Source organism: Phoenix dactylifera, chromosome 5 (assembly GCF_051530095.1).
Source record: "Phoenix dactylifera cultivar Ajwa chromosome 5, Ajwa_hap1_PhDact_Kaust_v1.1, whole genome shotgun sequence".
In the NCBI taxonomy this organism is placed as follows: Eukaryota; Viridiplantae; Streptophyta; class Magnoliopsida; order Arecales; family Arecaceae; genus Phoenix; species Phoenix dactylifera.
Genome location: NC_143194.1, coordinates 37,046,212 through 37,068,333, shown reverse-complemented (window position 1 = coordinate 37,068,333; position 22,122 = coordinate 37,046,212). Strand labels below are relative to the sequence as shown.

At 37.7% G+C, this 22,122-nt stretch overlaps 1 protein-coding gene and 1 long non-coding RNA gene across 2 annotated transcripts; one reads left to right on the top strand and one right to left on the bottom strand.

The window, feature by feature from the left end:
- Window positions 1-14,096: 14,096 nt before the first annotated feature.
- Window positions 14,097-17,625, bottom strand: LOC103718655 (Lactoylglutathione lyase / glyoxalase I family protein). Its single transcript, XM_008807574.6, has 5 exons — window positions 17,507-17,625; window positions 17,226-17,400; window positions 16,503-16,592; window positions 16,220-16,423; window positions 14,097-14,403 (listed from the first exon to the last, which is right to left on the bottom strand). The coding sequence occupies exons 1-5, from the start codon at window positions 17,552-17,554 to the stop codon at window positions 14,312-14,314; spliced, it is 609 nt and encodes a 202-aa protein (XP_008805796.3). The 5' UTR covers window positions 17,555-17,625; the 3' UTR covers window positions 14,097-14,311.
- Window positions 17,626-20,473: 2,848 nt separating this feature from the next.
- LOC149753567 (uncharacterized) lies at window positions 20,474-21,977 on the top strand. Its single transcript, XR_016413379.1, has 2 exons — window positions 20,474-21,400; window positions 21,694-21,977. It is a non-coding gene; the product is annotated as an uncharacterized LOC149753567 (long non-coding RNA).
- Window positions 21,978-22,122: the final 145 nt, after the last annotated feature.

Sequence of the window (22,122 nt, the reverse complement as noted above, 5' to 3'; positions counted from 1 at the left end):
CCATGATATCTGCCTAGTTTAAAGAAAATTTCATGGACAGTTATACGACCAACCATGATTTCTGATATAAAATGTTGGACAAGTACAAAATAACTCCTTAGACCGGTTTTGGACTGCAACAAATGAGACTAGTTTTTAGTGAAATCCAGCTGTTTTAGCGGACTATACTCCTTAAGCCGAAAAGGAATTTTTTTTAAGGCAGCGTGAGACGGGATCGCACGCTTTTCGAGGGGATGATCTGGAGGCGAACGTCGCTAACCGTTGATGGAGCTCCGAACGGCAAGGATTGTATTGGCGGGAGATTTCGGCTCCTGGAGGAAGTCATAATTTGGGGAAAACAAATAAAAAAAAGTTTGTCCGTTATTCTTTACGGCTGGACTCACCCAGATGCTGCTTTCTCTTATTAAAAAGAATAAAAAAATATTGCTGGGCAATTATTAACATATTGGATATAATTTTTTTTATGAGGCTCCGAATTATATCCGACCGTATATATTTTTATATTTGATTCAGGTTAGATTTGGATATTATTTTTTTGGTCTGATTCGGATACAAATTTGAATAGTCGGTTCAAAAATCTCTTAGATACGGAATGCAGATACATCTAATTTTTTCGAATTCGGATCCAGATACAATTCTTCGTATGACAAGGGCAAGTGAAAATAAAAAGTTTAAGTTAAGTTAAATCATAGAACCAATTAAGTGGTTAACGAAACCTAAACTAAAAAAATTCAAATGTCGAATGATTATCATTTAAGATAGTCATTCAAATACGAAATACTCGATTCGAATAAAATCTCACACGCCCGAAAGACTCGAACCGCTTGTTTGTTTGTTTCGTTCCTCTTTTCTTTTTGCCTTCTTCAGGCAATTAGGGTCTTGAAGATCCAATCCGCTTCCTAGTTTCCACCCGGTGATTGCCAACTAACGATAGACGCGAAACGCCTTGGAGGCACTGTAGATCCTGTCTACGTCGGCGACGAGCAACCTTGAACGGTATATTCTTTATGAAATTATTAGTTTTTATTATTAATAAATGCTTATCAAAATTATTTTTTATTGAATCCTTTTTTTTATAATCATGTCTTCATTGCTAGTTTTCATCATTGAATTTTGCTCAAAATTGATTAATATCTAAAAAAATATCCGATTTATATTCGTATTTGGATAAAAAAATATGGATATATTTAATATCCGATTCGTATCAATATCCGTTTATGAAAAAATACATATATGCTTAATATCTTATTTGTATTCGTATCCATTTAGAACAAATATGGATATTAATTTTGAAATCCGTTTAATATCTATATCCTTATCTATATTCGTTGAAAAATATGGATACAAATATGGATACATCAATATCCGATCCGTATCCAATCTAATTTCAGCCCTAATTTGTCAAGTAGTATTATTTGATCAAAGATAGATTTAAAAAAAATTAGAAATGGGACCTAGGTTGAGGGAAAATTGATGGTCATAATTTTTTTGAGAATGACCATTTTCGAGATTAGGACCAAGTATCCACAAGAAAAGAAGATGAATAGAATATTATCCATATGGTTATAATATATCATATAGAATAAAAATGTACAGCTAAGATATTGTATGATCATGATATCTGCCAAGTTTAAAGAAAATTTTCATAGATAGTTATATGACCAACTATGGTTTCTGATACAAAATGATGGACAAGTAGAGAATAACATGTCGTCCATATAGTAAGTATGTCTAAAATAAGAACACCAAGATGGATATATGATAATAAAAAAAGAGGATATAATAAGAAATAAATTATTCGTAAAAAGATAGAGATAATATTAAGTAAGGATAAACTGAAAAAAAAAATAATTTAGATAGTATGGTCATGTATAATATAAGTTGAGAAATGAGCTTGTACGAAAGAATAATTTGGTACCAGTAAAAAGAGAGTGGTGGGATGTACAAAAATTATATGAGACAAAGTAGTAAAAAATAACTCGACATCACCGTATCCTTCAAAAAGTATGACTCTAAATAAAATAGAATGGAGAAAAAAATTTACATAGCTGACTCGAACTAGTATAGCATTACAGCTTAGTTACGTTTAGTTCTAAAAAAAGGTTATCCGAGTCAATGAAGCCATATATTTTTTGTTTTATTTGCATCATATGAATACATGAAAAATATGCATCTCCATTTGCATATGAAAAATATGCAATTTCATGAATGACAAAGTAGATATTCTTTCATATGGCAGCATATATATCTTCAAGCCCACGTCATTGACATTTTGATCTATACGTAATATCTACTCTATCATTCGCTTGTCTTTTGATATTTATTTATACTCTTTCATCTCCATTTGCATACCCATTTTTGTGCCTACATAATTTGAATTTGTGTATAACATTAGATTAGTCGTTTGCTTACTTTACAACATGGTTATAATTGTTCTCTTCAACAAGCATGCTTATTTTTCTAGTTTGTTCATACTTCGGATGATTTCCATCTAAGTTACCTCTTTTGTTCACACTTAATGCAAAAGTGATATCAACATTGTTAAAAATAAAAAACTGAATGATATATATGCACGCGCACGATGCTACAAAGATGTTTTAATTTATTTCTTATACGCATCATTATCGATTTGTATCACACTAAATAATTTAGTTGCGTAATACATGAGGCATATGAGAATAAAATCATAGAGAAAACTAGTGGCTAACATATGCATTCATCCATGCCATTGGATTTTCTTTTCACATGAATAAGTGTGACATTGAGCAATTTGCCTAACATCTAGCTATATTATTTTCAAAGCAAGTTACTACTTATCTTATATTTTTTTCGTACTTCATTTGTGAGTGAGTGTGATACATGAGAAATCATTATTCATCTCAAATTCAAAAGCGAATGATAGTTTCACACAGCACAAATTGTATCTCTTTACTTGCTACACATATATTCTACTATTATAATGCCGATACCGGGTTGGTATCTTTCCATTCACAATTTCCGTGCTTTCAACTCTACCTTCATGCATGTCACGTGCGCGAGAGATTGGTATTTATTATTTCTCAAATCCGTCATCATTATTTTATATAATTTCTGCTTCTAAGTTTGTCATGATGACAATAATGACACATTATGAAATTGTAATTAGTCGTGCATTTGTCGAGAAAACTATCAACTCATTCAACCAATGATAGACAAATGTTCAATCGTAAATGATTGTAAAATGACAAACATAGATAAATGAGTTTTTTTTTTTTTAGCCCATGTATGCCATGCCATGTTAGGACTTAAAAATGAGACTTTGCCCAAAGAAGACGCAAAAGATATTTTTTATCCTAAAATGGTCATAACCTGCATCCTCTTGGCTACAATTGCATATTTTCCTGATGATTGACATTAAATATCTCCTGACATGTAATCCATTATGTGAAGTACATTCTTAAAAAAGCAAAACATGATATGTAAAAAAAAAATAGAAAACATTATTGATACAAGGATCTATGAACATTACCAAATTGGATTTAGACCACTTTAACTATTATAAGTAAGGCTAGATAGGATCCCCAAGCAAGATCTGCTACATCAGAAGCTAAATTGCGCGCTAAACTTTCGAAAGTTGTAATTTAATCATATGATATCTAATTTAGATAATTTTTATATGTTCTAAATTGGATAACTTTTTGATGTCTACTATATAGTACCAACCTTCTAGGAGATTAAAATAAACCAAAATTCTATTATTTTGATCTCGAAACAAGCATGCCAAATTGATTTTTTTTTTTTTTTTGAGAAAGTCTTTGATCGGATATATCATCCAATCTAGAAAAAATTTGGTGGAGTAATGGAAGGCAAAATTATTGTAAAGGTTGAAAGCTGCCTCTCATAGGACTTTAGCTTTTCATATTTATTTTTACTAGTCATGTTTATTATTAGAAAGTTAGTTATATCTAGACTAGGAGAGAAATCCGATCTAAATCGTGAAAGAATGGATCTTACCATTATAAATAAAAGCTATGCGCATCAGTTTTGGACCGTTAATGAAAGTAACAGGGACCTAAACCCTGCTAATCGATATTTTTTTTTTTTACTTATTTCTGATTTTTTTGAGAAACTCAAGTCGCATGGGTTAAAAAATCTTTCTTCTCTCCTATTGAATCATACAATATATCATTCCTAATCTTAAATAAATACATACATAGCACAACATGGCAGAAGAAGTTAAAATCATATGAAAAAAGCGATATTTTGTGGTGATCAGGCATTATGATGCTACGACATAAAAAAAATAATTGAATATTACCTTTTTTTTTAAACAAGCCACACCTTCTTACTTGTTGATTCATCGTCAAAGATTGCTTACAACCAATTACCAAGAATTCTTGCCATTCTAATACTCCATCCCCCAGTTTTCAGTATTCATATGCCTTTCTCAAGGCAAAATTTTGAATTTGCATGCGACACATGACCAGAATTTGCCCCCTTTTTTTGGAACAGACAGCTGCCACATCCATACAGTCAATTTAAATTTCGATCTAGGTATTTGTGAAATATTTTCATCATTCATCTAATTCTCCAATCCATCACCCTTGATTTATTTGTTTATTCGTTTTTCCTTTCCAGTTTGATGTGAGAATAAGCATACAATATGAACACAAAATACTCAACTTTCGCACAGAAGAGAGACTTGACTGAGAGATTCCTCCTGTTGCCGAAATAAAAGAAAGGTCATACTTCAACACCATGTATCCGACTGTTTGGTAGACCCGGACACTGGGGCTGCACGTTCCCCACCCTGGAGCGCCTTCTTCTTTAATTTTTTTAGCTTTTTTTTTTTCCTTTTTTTTTTTTGCGCTGAGCTAACGCCGATATATCATACATTACGGACGCAAATAGCACGAAGTAACCACTTTTTCATCCAAAAAAATATTTTTAGAGTAGTTGGCCGCATAGAAGGCTATCTTTTTTTTTTAGGTACAACGGCAGCTTACACATTATGAGCTCGTTTGGTTCGCGGAAAGTATTTTTCCTCCTAAAAATTAAGGAAGCTTAGGAAAATACTTTTGACATGTTTGGTTGACTATGAGAAAGTGACAGGTTTGCAGAGTGCTTATGTTTGTTCGATCATCCATTTTTCTGAAAAAGTTATGTGTAATTCCTATTGTACCTTTAATAAAAACTGGATTTTTAATACCTATTTAATGTTGAAGAGCCTTTTTAGAAAAAAATAAAAATGGAGTGATTTCTGACTCATAAAAAAATAACTTTTTCATGTTTTTCATGAAAAAACTTTTCCATAAAATATGAAAATCATATTCCTATAGAAATACAACCATTTCATTTTTCTCTTTTAAAAACTTAAACCAAACAAGAGGCATCTCATTATTTTTTCGTTGACCACATTTTTCCTCCTTTTTTTCTGCAAATCAAACGAGTCCTATGGATGCGAATACGGCCAACAAAATTAGAAAATAAAAAATTACATAAAAGCCTTTCACAGATTCATTGTTCATCTAAATGAAATCACTAAGAGTGGTGGGCTATATTGAAAGCCACCAATCGTGTTTTTTTATACATGTGTGGTCTAATAAAAATTATATTTTTTATTAAATTATTAGTTTTTCGGTGCACATGCTTTTTCTGCGGGGCCACCCTACGGCTCCACTGGAGCGCTTCTCATCATTTTGACTTTTTTTTACCTTTTCGGAGCCGAGCCGAGACCCGCCGTCCACCCTCCCGCCCTGCACACGCGTTTCACGAATCGCCCCCAAACAAACGCGCACACCGTGGTGCCCCGCGCTCCCGCTCTCTCCCGCCCCACCGTTTCCTTGTATCACGTCATCCCTGGACCCCACACCTTTTGTCTTATCCCAATTCCCAACTCCCCCAATCCCTGCCTTTAAGTAATCCCACCCGCTTTACGTCCCATATTCCCATTCCTCCCGCCCGCGTTAGCCGCGGTTCAGTATACTAGAATCCGGTCACTCGGTCAGCCCTGCTTCTCCGAAGCACTCCACAATACCGCGTCCCACGCTTATTCGCTGCCCCCCCCGTAACATATATATAACCCCCTTCCTCTTATCTCATCCACCGTCTCAACTATCAGCTCCCTCTCGCTAACCAGAGCACGAAGTACTTACTCCCCGTTACCTCGACCAACAAAGAGATTGTTATAGAGACGGACACCGTGGATTTATATATGAACGTCCCTCCCACTCCTTTCCTTCCTTCATTGGAAGACGACTATTCCTACTACTATTCCTTCTTCCAGGACGCTATCCTCAGTCTCCCCTCCCCTTCTCCGCCCTCGGAGATAGAGATGCCGAATAGAAAGCGGAAGCGGGGCGGTGAACAGGCCGAAGCGGAGGCGAGTCTGATTCATGGAAGGAAAAGATCCAGCTCGTCCCGGGAAAGTGGCGATTCCGACTCAGACACCCTTAATTCACACAACGCCACCTCCTCCTCCGCTGTGGGCGGCGGAGGCCCGTCGCCGCACCACCACCGGAGGCTCTGGGTGAAGGACCGCTCCCGGGATTGGTGGGACCGGTGCAACCACCCGGACTTCCCGGAGGCCGAGTTCCGGCGGGCGTTCCGGATGGGACGTGCTACCTTCGAGTTCCTCTGCGAGGAGCTCGGCGCCGCGGTGGCCAAGGAGGACACGACGCTCCGGGCGGCGATCCCGGTCCGGCAGCGCATCGCCGTGTGCATATCCCGGCTCGCCACCGGAGACCCCCTCCGCGCCGTCTCCAAGCGCTTCGGCCTCGGAATCTCGACCTGCCACAAGCTCGTCCTCGAGGTCTGCTCCGCTATCAAGACCGTCCTCATGCCCAAACTCCTCCAGTGGCCCGACCCCCCCGCCGCCGCCGCCCACCGCTTCGAGGCCCTCTCCGGGATCCCCAACGTCGTCGGGTCCATGTACACAACCCATATCCCCATCATCGCCCCCAAGGTCAGCGTCGCCGCCTACTTCAACCGCCGCCACACCGAGCGCAACCAGAAGACCTCGTACTCCATCACCGTCCAGGGGGTGGTGGATCCCGACGGCGTCTTCACCGATGTCTGCATCGGCTGGCCCGGGTCGATGCAGGACGATGAGGTGCTCGAGAAATCGGCACTCCACCAGCGAGCAATCGGCGGCCTTCTACAGAACCAGTGGATCGTCGGCGGGACCGGATACCCTCTCACGGACTGGGTGCTGGTGCCCTACACCCAAAAGAACCTAACTTGGACACAGCACGCCTTCAATGAGAAGATTGGGGAGGTCCAGAGGGTGGCGAAGGAGGCCTTCGCGAGGCTCAAGGGGCGGTGGGCCTGCTTGCAGAAGAGGACCGAGGTAAAGCTCCAAGATTTGCCGGTGGTGCTCGGGGCTTGCTGCGTTCTTCATAACATATGCGAGATGAGGAAGGAGGAGTTCGACCCGGAGCTCAGCTATGAGCTGGTGGACGACGAGATGCTGCCCGAGCACGGCCTCCGATCGGTGAGTGCTATGCAGGCTAGGGATACCATTGCTCATAATTTGCTGCACCATGGCCTTGCCGGCACGACTTTCTTGTAGTTTTCGCTATGATATGGAAATTGGAATTCTTTCGATTGATTGTTGTCAAAACATGGGATAGGAACAAGGGGCTCTGTGCAGAGAGATTTGATTACCCCGCTGATAGATAGGGCTTTAGTTTTGCAGATGAAATATTGGTCAGTTATGCAAAAAGAATGTGCCTTGGCATTGTGTTTTTGTTTGTGCTGGAGAATTTGAGGTCATCCAAAGGCGCTAGATTGTACTATGGTGTTAATCTTTTATAGTGCTTGACGATGGATGATGAAAGTAATTGAAGTTGAAGGAAATTAAACTTCGTGGAATTATTTTGCAGCATACCTTGGTCTCATACTTGAATCATTGCTGTTCTCTGGCTTTGCTTTTCTCCTCGTTCCTGATCGGGCATTACCATTAGATTTTGGTGGTCATAATAACTGATGATGCTCCGAGAATACTCTACTACTTTGGTTTGCTTAATGACACATTATGAAATAATATAAATTTCTAATGAGGACAGATCCCTTGGTTTACTTCATTCGGTTGCATGAGGCATATGGAATGCAAAGAAGTGCAATTAAGTTAATTCTCATGGTGTTGGTGATTGTTGGAAGTTTGTCCTACATCAAGAAAAAATAAGGACATTTTAAGGCGAATACTAGAGGCAGGAAGGAGTAAATTTCCAGCATGTTCAAAATAGAGAGGTTTCCCTATATGCAAAATTGATTCATGAGCAGAACTTGAAGGCATAGAAATTACCTGAATTTCTCATACTTTCACAATGTTTTTGCTGCTTCGAAGCGGAAAAATGCAAATTTAGAATTTAGGATGGAAACATGCACAAAGATACTGATTCCATGAACAAATGCGTGTTGGGTTTTTTTTTTTTTGTTGGGGGGGGGGGGGGGGGGAGGGGAGGGGAGGTTGAAGGTCAGAACAAACTGAAAACTCGGTTTGGAGAATAGGTCTAATCAAGGCTCTTAAACCTATGAAACAAACTTTACCCAAGATGCTAACTGAAATGGATTAGTGACATATGCATACAGAATCACATTACTGCTCAAAATGAAGTTTGTCAAGTGCACTATAAATAGCAGTTCTCTTGCTGTTCTCATGATATGCTGTGGAAGATCCATGTTCTATCTCTTGATTATTTGACCATTGGGAAGGTGGAGGAGAATAAAGCTGGCTAATTGTGAGAAGATCCCTCAATGGGATAAATATGGTAATTTGAAGTGAATAAACAAGGGAAAATCAGAAGAATGCAGATAAGGAGATTTTTAATTTTTATTTGTAACTAAAAAAAATGATGGAGGTGGAAGGCATACAAGGTTGTATCGTATAGGAAACCTAGGTTGTTCATCTTCTACAAATGGCCTTAGGCACCATGTTGAATAAAGAGGATCTCATGGGCTGTTGATGATGGACGTTAATATGCCATGTTGATCATTGGTATGCAGGCTGAGACTCAGCTAGATGGTTATAGTTTTGAATGAGGTTGTAGGCAGTTTCTTCGTGGGCAGATTGGAAGTGTTATTGCTGTGGTGAGTAAGAATAGTGATTCGATGGGATGAGGACTAAAAAGAGACACGGGCTGGCTAATGTTTGTTTTATGACCAATCATGATCAAATGGAGTTTGGTGATTGAAGAAGTGTGGACTATATGCAATGTTTAATTAAGAAGAAGCTCATATTAATGTGATAGGGTTGACAGAATGGAATGGAGAGCACTGTTTGGATAAATGATATTACAACGTATTGGTCTGATTGTCCTGGACTGTGATGCTTTGAGCATCTGTCACTCCTGCTGTATTTTGACCAACATATGATATAGTAATTCTTTGGAATCTGCATGATATTAGCAGAGAAGTACTTCAAGAAGAATTCTGCCATTTGACAGCAATTGCAATTTAAGAGAAAATTATGGGACTTGGGGAAGCAGATGGCTATATAACAGGGAAGGTTGTTTTTGTTATGTTACTTATGTTTTTCTTTTATGTAGACAAGATTCAATATGACTTTGTTGTAAAGCTATTGTGTTCCAACATTCACATCCCATCCTACGGTTGGTAATTAAAATGCCGAGGAGCATGCGTAACCTATCCTGCTTTTGCATTCTCTTTCCTCCAACATATCATCATATATTTGAGTTGTAGAGATTTCACCTAAATCTTTGAAGTTCAGATTCTCATATTTTCCAATTTATGTGCCGGACAGACAACGATGAAGATGCTGATAGCCAAATGGGCAAAATTGAGAAACTTTCCTTGTAAGGAGGGTGCATTGTTTCAGAGATTAGAGCATAGCATATAAATAAAGCAGATGTGAACTTACAACTGCAGGGTCAGAATGATCGTGAAAGATGCATGAGCAGAAGTATTGACTCCAGACTGCAAGTTGTATGTCATAAAAACCTTCTGCTATTGCATCTGATTCTTCTAAGTTCTATCATGTTTACACATAACATATATAAGTTTCATATGTTGTACACGTGTATATACATACAAACACACAGATGTGTGCACATAATCAAAATACAAGAATTCTTCTGACTTGGAAAAAAGAAAAATCCAAGTTATACTTTCTTTGAAATGAGATTGAAATAATACACACTGAAGTATATTGTCTCATCCGACGTTATCTTCTACTCAGTCTTGTTCAGTATAAGTTGCGTTGTTAAAATTAAGAGATGCATCTTTTCCCTAAGTTTACTGTAGATAAGTTAGAATTTGAAAAGGCATTCAAATTCAGATTACTTTTTTGCCCTTCAGTTATGTTCATGCAAAATATCAGGAAAGCGTGAAAGGTTCAAGAAGCTTTCCACTCAAATATCTGTGTCTTATTGTAGAGGATGCTGGGGGTGACAATAAATATGGATTGATGGCAAACTAGTAAAAGTTCATTTCCTGATTCTACTAGAATGCGACTTTGTCATTATTCTTCTGTTCTTGCGACGTAGTTGTCATTTTTGGTTGTACCAACATTATAAAACTTGTAGATTTTTGCAAGATGACATGGCTTTGGAAGATGATCAAGTTTGAGAGAAGCGGAAACAAACCTATAACAGGATGCAAGCAAGCTAGAGCAACATTAGAAGGACTTGACTGGAATATGCTTGACTACTGAACCACACATGACTCTGAATCATACTTCTGATCAGTGGTAATTATTCTTACCTTTAATTGTTTTTCTTTATGCCCTGTGTAAACATAGACTAAGATTAGTGAGAAGCAAATTGCCCTTATAATGTACCTAGGAAACCCTTGCTGCAAAGCTCTTTAAAATTGGATAAGTTTGCTTGCTGTAACAGGAAAAATATGAGGTACTGGCCTTTGTTTGATTCTCTGCTTTGGGTTTCTCTAAATGACTTCCATCAGAAAGCCTAATCTATGGTTTTTATTGCATTTAATTACGATACATCTTTTATTGTTGTCCTAGTGAGAAACAAGAATCCCAGGTTGTGTCCTTTGTCTGTTGAGGTTTCTTTAAAAAACAATGTTGGCCTTAAGAAAGCCTGTAAAATGTTGGTCAGCATGATGTATTGATATGTAGCCATATGCAGTCTATCCATAGCTAAATTACAACATTAGACCAGCGCCCACACAACTTCATGTTGTGTGGTCCATTCTTCATCATCTTCATGCACATGGAAAGTTCCCAATGCTGAAGAGGCTTTATCAGGAAGTTGGCAGCTGTAAGGCATGTTATCTGTCATCTGGTGCACTAGTGAAGTGGGGGGCCTTCCATTTCTTCTTCTAGACCTTCCTTTTGAAATGAACTTCTCAATAAATTCTCATTTGATAACTTCAATCACCTCTAGCCATGCTCTTTTCTGAATTTTAATCAGGAATTGCTTAAAACATTTTCCCTCTCTGAGAGATTTATCCTTGGGCAGTCTGATCAAATGCATAGTGCCCCACAAATTGCATCTTTTCTACTATGCTGCTTACTAATTCAGCCTTATTCTTCTTTATTGACAATTTAGATGCTACAAGATTTGCCTTATCTACCTTTGAGATTCCACGTCACTGCTTTTCTGTATTTTTAATCACCTAGCTTGCTTAGTTGCTTACCTGTGAAACAAGTGAATTTGTACCGGCTTCTCCAACACCATGCTTGACAGTGAATGGACTAGAAATTTGATGATTGGTATGTGTTTGATTAAGCAGTGACTCCCAACTCTTGGTAGATTATCTGAACCAGCATCTGGTATCGTTTAGACATACATAGCTATTACATGAAGACATTCTTATCAGTATTCTCACATATTAGAATCACACTAGGTACTTCAAGAATGCCTGCTTAATTCACATTTCAGGTGAACAGGTTCCTTGAAGTAACAGTCTCATGTAGTTAACTGGCATGTCTAGAACAATAAGCACATTTACCTTGAGGTTGTATAAAACTGGACCACGTTTGGAAATGACAGGCTTTCATGTTCTGATCGACATGTAATCTGTCCTGCATGTTGTATGGATAAAAGTTGCAGTACTTTGGATATCAAAACATATTTTATCTATTTGGTTTCATCTTTTTTTGTTTTTTGATCATTTTCAGTTTTTGGGATGCCAACCTACTTTAAATCACCTTTAATTGCTCTATAACAAGCAGTACGTGCTTACAAGTATGTATGGAAACAAGAGAAGCTATGTTGGATGCTTTCAGGTATAATTTGCTGTTCTGTTGAGCTATAGATTATTCTGCTGAATATCTCTTCTTTGCTTAGATGATTTTGGACCAGAATATCTCGTGTCCTGAGGGAACGGCATACCTGCTGACTGGCTTGCAATCCACGGGCGAGGAGTGGTTTCCACAGAGATGTGGGTTGATATTGTGGATACTAACCTACGGATGCTTCTATCTTTGAAAACTAGGGGTAGAAAACATAATATTTCTGCTGAAGGCTAAACTTGTTATTCAAGTCTTATGGAAGAGGGTGTTATTTAACTGTTAATTGGATCAGCCAAGTGTTTGGACTGGCTAAAAAATTGCTGAAATGGTTCAAGGGCTTGGACCAAGAGTAATTGTTTCTGGTAGGACTAGGTCTAATAGGTGGTCCTCTCTGGTGTTTAAAATGATGGTACATCATCTTTTTATATAGTCTGAAACTTGGATCGGTCAACATTAGGAATCCCATGTTCCAGACGATGAAACAGTGGGCTGCTCCAGGATTGTTAGGAAAAAGTACAAGTTGATGGCTTGCAAGATGGCATTAACACGGCTTCCTGATTTCATAGTCAGAGTCATCATTTTTGACAACAGACAACGCCATTGTGAGCACAGAGCTAAGTGTACCATCTCAAAGCAGAAAACTATGTGAAAATTTCTCTAAATTTGGGGAGACACTCTTTTTTTTGGGTGTGTGTGTGTGTGTGTGTGTTAATAACTAGTATATTTAAGATTTGAGAGAGAGACCTGAATCTGACTGAGAGTTCCAAAATCTTTTATTCCTGTGATGTAGGATTCGATTGAGTCATGTTGCCTTTACTTTCATCCTGGGTCTATTAATTTGTAACATCTACAGTTACTTAGGCAATTGAAGTAATAATTGTGGCTTTTGGAGGTCTAATTCCAGGCTCTTAATTTCTCTTTATTTTGTTACCGTTATTGATGGAGATGTACTTGCGGATCTTGTAAAACAAATAATACCTAGATGGGTACTTGCTGATCCCTTGAGTATTTTAATACCTTGATGGATGCCACCAACCACACATTATGAACAATATTTTTATGGTGCATCCAGCATTCATGACAACCATTTTGCTCTTGGTAACAAATATTGAGCAATATTCTGTGCATTACTTTTTTATTGTTTTCAAATTTTGTCTTCCAATTTTGCGTCCATGCACAATGAGGCCAATAATTTATGTAGTAAATATCTAACTACGACGGATCCTTCCTAAATCTCTTGGGTATAATATTTTCAGTTATACTTTGGAATTGTTCACGCTTTGGATCTATATCATGGTAATCATTAAAAGAGGGAAGCAAATGGCATGCATGAGAGCAAGTGGTTAAACAACATCTCCATCCAGGGGAGTGAGTACACCAACCCAACCTGCAGGCAGAATTCAAACCTAGGTGCAGACACAATTTGAACGGGAGTTTGCTAACCCTAACATAGGTGTTGGCTGAATTCAGACCCAGGTCATTTGCTATTATCAACCGAGCTAGTTGACACCTACAACATGAATATTTTTTCCCTAAATTTTATACTCAAATCTGTATGCATCTTCCGGTTTGGTATGTATTTTTTCCCTTAATTCTTAAAATTTTACCCTAGATGCTATTAGTATGCATCAACCAAGCAACCAGTTCAAATTTCTTGTTCTAAAGAACTTGCTACTCCAATATGCCGACATAATCTCTGCTTGCTTTTTTTTTCTGCTCTTCCACACAGCATTTTTAAAGCTTTTATTTGGCAAAAGGAACCAGCAGAGCATACTGATATTCTCGAAGTAAGTCAATTAACTTAGAGGCCTGACCAAGACTGTAACATTGTTGGATCGCACAATGTCTTTTGCCTTCTCTTGGCAACAATCTGTTATGGATCGACATTTTATATCTGATATAAACACAAAGCATCTGCTTCATTAATATTATATAACCTCAAACTAATTGGAACATCATAGCAGATATGAACAGCATTGTTCAATCTCTTTAAACATGATGATCGTTATGAAGATCTATACACAACACACTTTTAGGGGGCTGGGGAGTGGAGGAACATTAGATGAATTAAATGTCCCATGCTGCTCGAATATAGATCTTCCGGAGATGACGTGTTCAGTCAACTTGTGTGAATTCCAGCGCGTTACCATCTGGGTCTCGTGTAAAGATTGCCGGCCTCCCAGAACGGCTGAGGGTATAGCTAATTCCTGCAATCAGCGAGTTTGAGTTATGGAAGTTTTCTCAAGGACTGAACTAACAAAGAGCAGCACTCGTAATTTGTGGTGGTCATGTATCATCAGCAACAAAGAAATAATGCATAGACATAAATATTATAAAGAACCAACTGGAAATTAGTAAACAGCAGTTTGAGTAAGGGCAAGACATTAAAGTCTTCTAAGACTGAACATGAACGAGTGATCATAATGGCCATGCATCAGAAGAAACAGGATAGTAAATAGAACTGAAAAGCAAAAATCACTCAAGACTGCTTTTGGTTTTCATGACAATGATTTAACACAAAAAGCATATTCTCTGGTCATATATAAAGTCTACAAAGACTTTACATAGTTAAAGAAAGGGGCAGAATGTCCTGATTAAGATCCAGCATGTGATGCTTGTTAGAGACTTATGTGTGCATCAATGAAATATACTAAAACCAAGCATCTTCTTTTGGCAACAGTAAACCCAAGCTACACTTTCATATGAAGTACCTTTATATGGAAAATAAACAAATCATTTCTAATCTGTTTCATGCAGCATTAGTTATTGCTTCTCCCAAAATGTAGACATAAGGTTAAACGGGTTTCTAGATCAATGAGAAAGAATTTTCTCTTGCTCATGGAGGCGTTTATGTTCAAGTAAATAAAGTGTGTGAATGACCCGGTTCATATGGAGGAAAGCAGGATTCTTATGTCCATGCATGGTCATGTAGAGATATTCGATGGATCCGCAGATGTTGAGTTTCAACCTGTCTGAACTCTGAACCAAGCTTACTTTTATGGAAGCCTGTACTGTCAAAAGGAAAAGCAACTTACTTGAAGGAATATTAATTGAGTTAATGGATACACTGCAGCTTCAAAGCTACATACAAGATAAGTGCTCCGTCTATTTATGGAAAGAACACTAAAGTTTCAAATAGAAGGGTCTTGCACTGCTGTTTGGTTCCAAGTTCTTATTTCTTAGAATACCTGGGAAGTTATATGAGAGAAACCATGATGGTTGGGAAAGCTAAAAGCTTTAACAAGGCCGAATGCTCAACAGGAATAGTCACATAATGCTTAAGGTATAAGAGTCCTATATTCAACAATCAGTGAAATTGGTGACACAAACTCTCCAATTGACAAAGTTGATTTTAATAAAGCTTCTAATTTGACTGAAAATGAATAAATGATTTGTATAGGCCAAAGGATTCCCTATTTCACATGTTTATTCTACCAATATAGTCAAACAATTTGATTGATCATTGAAAGCTTTAACTTCATAAAGGTTTTTCCTACTGTTTCAAGAGATATCCTTGACTTGACTTAAAGCAATATAAGACGTGATATCCTGGCGAAATCTTTGTATGTCTTCATCTCAAAGTCTATATCCATCAAACTGTTCACAAGCTATCATGAGTTCGTAGTTTACATATATAATTCATTTAAATTGATATATGCAAGCTGGAACAATTAACAATAGTGAAAAATAAGATTAGTTGCTAAGCAAATGAGACTGGCATCAATCTTGAACCAGAAAGGGAAAAGCAAAATAACATTCATACCCATGAATAACTCAATAAAATTAAGAGAAGACCTTATCTGGTCAGCAAATGTGTATGAATGCAAAAAGTATCTTGTAACGGTTTGATTGCACCTTGCACAACCTCAAAATGTTAGGCATACCTCATAAAAGTTCTGCAACAATTTTTTGCAATCCATGTTGAAATGATTTAATCCTAGAAATTACAGTTTTTGCAATGAAAAAGAAAGATTTGCATTCAACACATGCTGGAAGAAAAGGAACTTGTCATTGAAAACCTACCAGCTTGATCAAAGATTGCCTTAAGCTTGGACACATCTCTGATTGCAATACAAGCATGACGGTCTCGACCACCATGTTCAGGGCGTCCTGTCAGGGGATCAGGATTTGGAAGCTCCATCAAATGAATCATCTCAGGACCCACCCATAACCAAGCCCCTCGATATGGTAGTTTTTCATGTGGCCTTGCTTCATTTATCTCAAGACCTGATTTCACAAGGACATTGTCGCAAAGTTTTAATAGGCAACAGTAAATTTAATCGATTCAGCATGACATCTGACATACCCAAAAGGTCTTTATAAAATGCGAGCGACTTTTCAAGGTTTTCGCACAGCAATCCAACATGGTGAATGCTAACAACCCCATAATCTTTATCTGCAGCAAACATCAAAAAACTTATTTCAGAAAACTAACTAGAATGGGGAAACTTAAGATTTAGCATCACCGAGTTTTATATGAACATCTCGAGAACTGTCTCATTATCTTCGTCTGCAACAGCTAAGTTTTCTTGCTAACATTTTGTTAAGTTGGAGCTACAACGTGTTAAAGCTCGAATATTTTTTTTGAAACAATCAATATCTCATCAAATTATAAAAAAAAATAGCCATTGACCCGGCCATATTTCTGCAGAGTATAGCATAGTATTACACCACACGTATATACAATCCACTTTTTTTCCATATCAACAATTACCAGCAAAAATTTTCGAGCCAAAGTCCCATGGATCACATCCTCTTATTCAGGTAAGGGATCGTGTTAATGCAAAGAATATGTGCCATGCCGGTCCCCATCTTCGCAAGTATATCTCGTGTTTTCTCCAAACATATATGTATTCTTTTCCAAACAAATAGATGCCATTAAACTAAAGAGATTCCATAGTTCACTCACCCACGTCTAATTGTTACTAAAATTACATATCACATGTATGACTAAAATTACCACTTTCAATTCTCTCCATGCCGAAAAATAGTAAAGAATGATTCATTAAATTTAAAAAAAAAATCAAACCATCGGCTTTGTTGGTAGCGGTATCGACTTCTCTCGTGAGAAGATCCCCTTCAGCTGATACTTTAGCTTTCTTCAGCGAATAAATTCGGCGATTCCTTTCCGATGTAACAAATGGACGGTGGGTATTAGTTGAGACCAGGCTAACGGATTTGGAGATGAGGATTCTGGGGTTCATCTGTAAACAAAGATGAAAAGATTCGGCTTTCATTCGCTTCGATCGCCGACAAGGGGAAGAGAGGAAAGAGAGAAGAAGGTGGGGGGCGGGGGGGCGGATGGCTTACCGGGTTGGAAGGAGGGGAGAGAGGAGAGGAGAAGCACCGGACCGCCATAGCTGCTGAAATCTGGGCCTTTCCTTCGCCTCTCAACCGAAATTTATACTGGACTTATTCTTTTAAAAAAAAAAATTCCAGGTGCTCGACTGTTTGCCGAATTCTTTATTATTTGTTCAGTAATAACAGCGAAGATTGCGGAGTTCACCTTTTAATAAATCGGTAAATGAAATGCCGACCTCAGCGAGAGAATCACTCATGCACGTTGTTTCAATGAGCAACGAATTAATTATGAATTAAGTTACAAAATTCATGAATATTTAAAATTAAAAATTCTATTTATAGAGAACAATATGGAAAATCATTCATCCAAAGAAAAAATACGGATAAATCTTGGTCTTTTTCAATATTTCAGAATTTTTTGTTATTTGGATATTTGAATTGGTCTTTTTTGTAAAATTGAACACTATGGCTCAACCACTTGAGTGTTTTTAAGAGAGAGAAATGATATAGGGGCAAAAAAAAGGGAATGAATTTTGTTTCAATTCACATAAGCATTAAAAACTCGGGTAGAGTCACATCTATCCGTATCTTGGCACGTGCATCACAAATCATAGCCATCCATTTTCTTTAACCATTTGCCTCCTCTATAGTTTCACATTTTGCAACCTTTGTAGGCATGCTTTTTAGTTAATATCTTGGTTTGTTTGTTTAACAAAGAAAAACAGGCTTCTTTTTTAAGGAAGTAAGAGAAAAGTGGAGAAACGAACATTAGCCAACTCATGTTTCTTTTTAGTCCTCATCGAATTGAACACCTTGCAAATATCACAATGCTTGCTCGGCACAGCAAAATACTCTTCTGAATGGCCTGGTAATTAATTTGACGATGATCTAGCATGTCATGTATGCTAAAAACATACATGCATGACCATGCTCTGGTTTCTAGTTAAATAGATTCAATAGATCAATTTTCACACAAACTTTCCATTTTATAAGGAAATGCGAAAAAGATGAATATCATTGGACCATTTCCTGCAGTACTACTTATTGGTTCTTCTAGCATGCATATGTAAGGTTAGGAAAATAGCTAGAGAAATAAGTAAGATGTTTCTCTCATCATGGAAGGATTTAGGCGTTAACACTAAGAGTTTGTTTGGATAATTTGGCTCAAAATCCTATAGTACTCGTAGGTTGGACCAGTACAACCAGCAAGATTATAGGATTATAGGTTGGATTAGGCTTATATTCATAAATATCTAAGATTAGCTTGGGCAGCCCCAATCTCATAGGAAGAAAAAAAGAAGTGCTCTAAAACTAATCCTGGATATTTGTGAATATAGGCGTAGCCTAGTCTGTAATCCTATGATCTTACTAGTTGTACTAGCCCAACCCATGAATTCTCTAGGATTTTGAGCCCAGACATCCAAACAGGCCTAAATAGGTTTGGAATAGTATTGATACAAATGAAAGTCAGCAGGTTTCATTTGGGATGCAGATCTATGCGGAGATTTTCAGGGAAATCCTTCAAAAGTTTGTTTTCAGAGGAGTCCACAACACTTGTAAACAATTGACCATCGATTACCTGGAGGCAAGGTGACTATGTTAATATTCTCCCATTGAAACTCATAGAAGTCAAGGTTACAATGTTAGCATTCTCAGTGAAACTCAGAGAAATTCTCTGAGTAGTCTATTGACTCTATTCTGTATGTGGTTATTGTAAATCACAATAACAATATTGTGGTTAATAAATTCCAGCACTAGGATGTTTGGGCCTATTTGAAACATATGTTTGAACTTTAGGGGGCAAAATGATAGATATTGTTGTAACTGCACTCCCACAAGGAATACTTACATTACCTGCACATAATATCATATACCCTGCAATCCTAGTTTCCGTTTTTTTTGGAAGTTTTCCTCTCATCATGCAGATCCACATCATTGATGGATACCTTCATCTATTTCATCCAATTATTTGATTAGCATTATTATTCTGGCTTTCTGACTTCTCTCAATAAACTTGCAGAAATAAAAAAAAAAATCGATGGTTGTCTCAGCCATGCAGGTGAAATTTTAGCAGCAATATTGTACACAACAAGAACCCTCTGACTGTACTTCTACCCATACTTAAAAGGCATATACATCTCTTTTGTTGTTCCCAAATCCTTTATGTTAAACATTATTCTAAATGAGATCTTCAATTTGCTAAATTTAATTATGTTTTGTCACCTGTCAATATTATATTATCACAAAAATGTTATGGTTAATTATTTCCTACTCGAGGATATTTTTTGGACAAGAAGGGCGAAAGAAACTAATAATTAGAGTAATTAGAGTACAAGTTTTATGTGCACATAATATTATATCTCTTCCTCTAGATTTTTCGAATACCTCATATCTAGCTTGAAGATCCATTTCACCGGCACCGAGGCCTGTTCATCCATATTATTTGGTTCACATTACTTTTCTAGATTTGTAATCTTTCTCAACGAACCCATAGAAACAAAGTCTTGCAGAAGGTTTTAACTTCATGCTTTCGCTTCTTTAATAGAGGCGCTATACGAATAAAAATCTTGGTCCGTTTTCATTGGTCTAGTCCGGTCAAGTAAAAGGAGACTGAAAAATTCTATACAATTTTCATACAGTGAAATCTGAATCATTTTATGTAGTATAGCTGTTAGTAATTATCTAGAAAAGAAATTTATTATTGCTAAACTTTTAGCTGCAGAGGATACGAGAGAACCTTCCAATTCTACTGCTTCTGCAAAAACACCTCCCCTGCCCATTCTTGTAGGCATGTATATTTATTTTCTTGTTATTCCACCACTTTTGAGCAGAAACTTCTGTTGAACCATTGCTTCAACATGTTAATATTGAACATGTTCACTGCATCAATAGTTGTGCCATCAACACTCAACAAAACTAGATTGCTGCCCCATCCAAATTACTCTAAAGTCGAAAAAATCACTACATTTAGTTCCGATGAACCTTTTATCATGCAGAAACTGAATATAAAGAAACCTCTCTCATTAACTTGGCTATCCTTCTGGTCCTACGGAATATAAAAAAATTCTGAGATAATGTACCAAAATTTCAACAGTCTTTTTTTGATGGTAAAAGTTTTCCCATATCGGTGCCCATGATGCGTAGATTCTCCTCAGCTTAGGCATCTCTCTCCGACTGATGAGCCCCACGCCTGAAAATTGATAGCATCCGTGGCCTCCTCCATCATATTGAATCCCTAACATATTCGAAGATTTGTCATGAATTCTATTGTTTAAAATCTGTTAAAAAAAGAAAAGAAAGAGAAACCAAAGCATAGGCAACTAGAAATATATCCCATCTAGTTCTAACTGCACTGGAGAACTTCTGGTGGAAGAGTAGATGCACCATCACCGCCCATCGACCTCTGGCAATGGACTTGGCACTAGAACAAGCAAGATTGGCGTGAAGTCGGCAGATTTTTCGACATGCTTGCTATAAAGTCGGTAAAACTGCGGACTCACTTGATATGAAGTATGTTGACGTGAAACTAATTTTAAGATTTATAATTCCTAAGTCTTAAGTTTCACGTATAGTCGGCAGACATTGCCGACTTACTATGACAAGAAGGCTCATATAAAGTCCGCACATCCCGCCGACGTAACATGACAGGGAATGCCAGCTGGCATCCCAGGCCCCACCGCCATCTCGGCTCCTATAAATAGGGACCCCGTCTGAAGCGGGGCTCCGTCCCGGGAGAGCGAGAGCGCGTGCGAGTGAAGGGGGAGCAAGAATACAGGTCGAGGGAGATGAAGGAAAGAAGAAAGAAGCCCCTCCGCACCGAGCGGTGGACAAGAGTGCAAGCGGTGGAAGTCAGAGCGAGGGAAGAGTTCGACAGGGACGAAGAAGGAAGAAGGCCCTCTCAATGTTCGGATACTCCATCTCTCCTCCGCCTCTCTCGTCTCTTTCCTTTCTTCTCTTCTTCATCTTTATCTGTTTCTTGGTTCGGCTAGGGTTTCTTTCAAATGCTGTAGGATATTATATGTCTGAAGGTTCTTCTTTCTTTTTTTTTTTTGGTGTACAAGGTTCTTCTTTCTTTATTAAGGCTTTTTCTTTTTTCTTTTTTGTTTCTTGTTCCAGCTCAGGGCTTTAACGAATCTTGAAAGGGCTTTTGCCTTCTAGACTTTTGATCTTGGCTTGACTCTATTTCTTTAATGCAGATTTCATGATGAATGAGTTTTCTTGAAAGAAAATTGAAAGAAAAGGAAACGTTGCAACGTGGAGGATGTTGGAAGAAGAGGATCTTGATGCTCTGTTGGTTAACATTACGGTACCTTAAACTGAGTTTTTGATTTGTCTGTTAATTTCACTTCATTAGCATGTTTTGTGGAAACTGATCAAGAATCAGTCAGAAAAGGGAAATCTTTACCATGTAGAGGAATGTGGGTCTTGAGACTTTGAGGTAAAAGATTCCTTAACTGTTTAAATACCATGTATTCTTGCATATGGTTCCTGATTGATATACTTATTATTGTTGATATATGCTTCCGTAGTTTATATAGTTACTCTGCGGACGTATGTTCCTGAGTAATATACTTACTCTATTGGTGCACGCTTCCTGGTTTTACGTAGATTCCTGTGTCGTTATT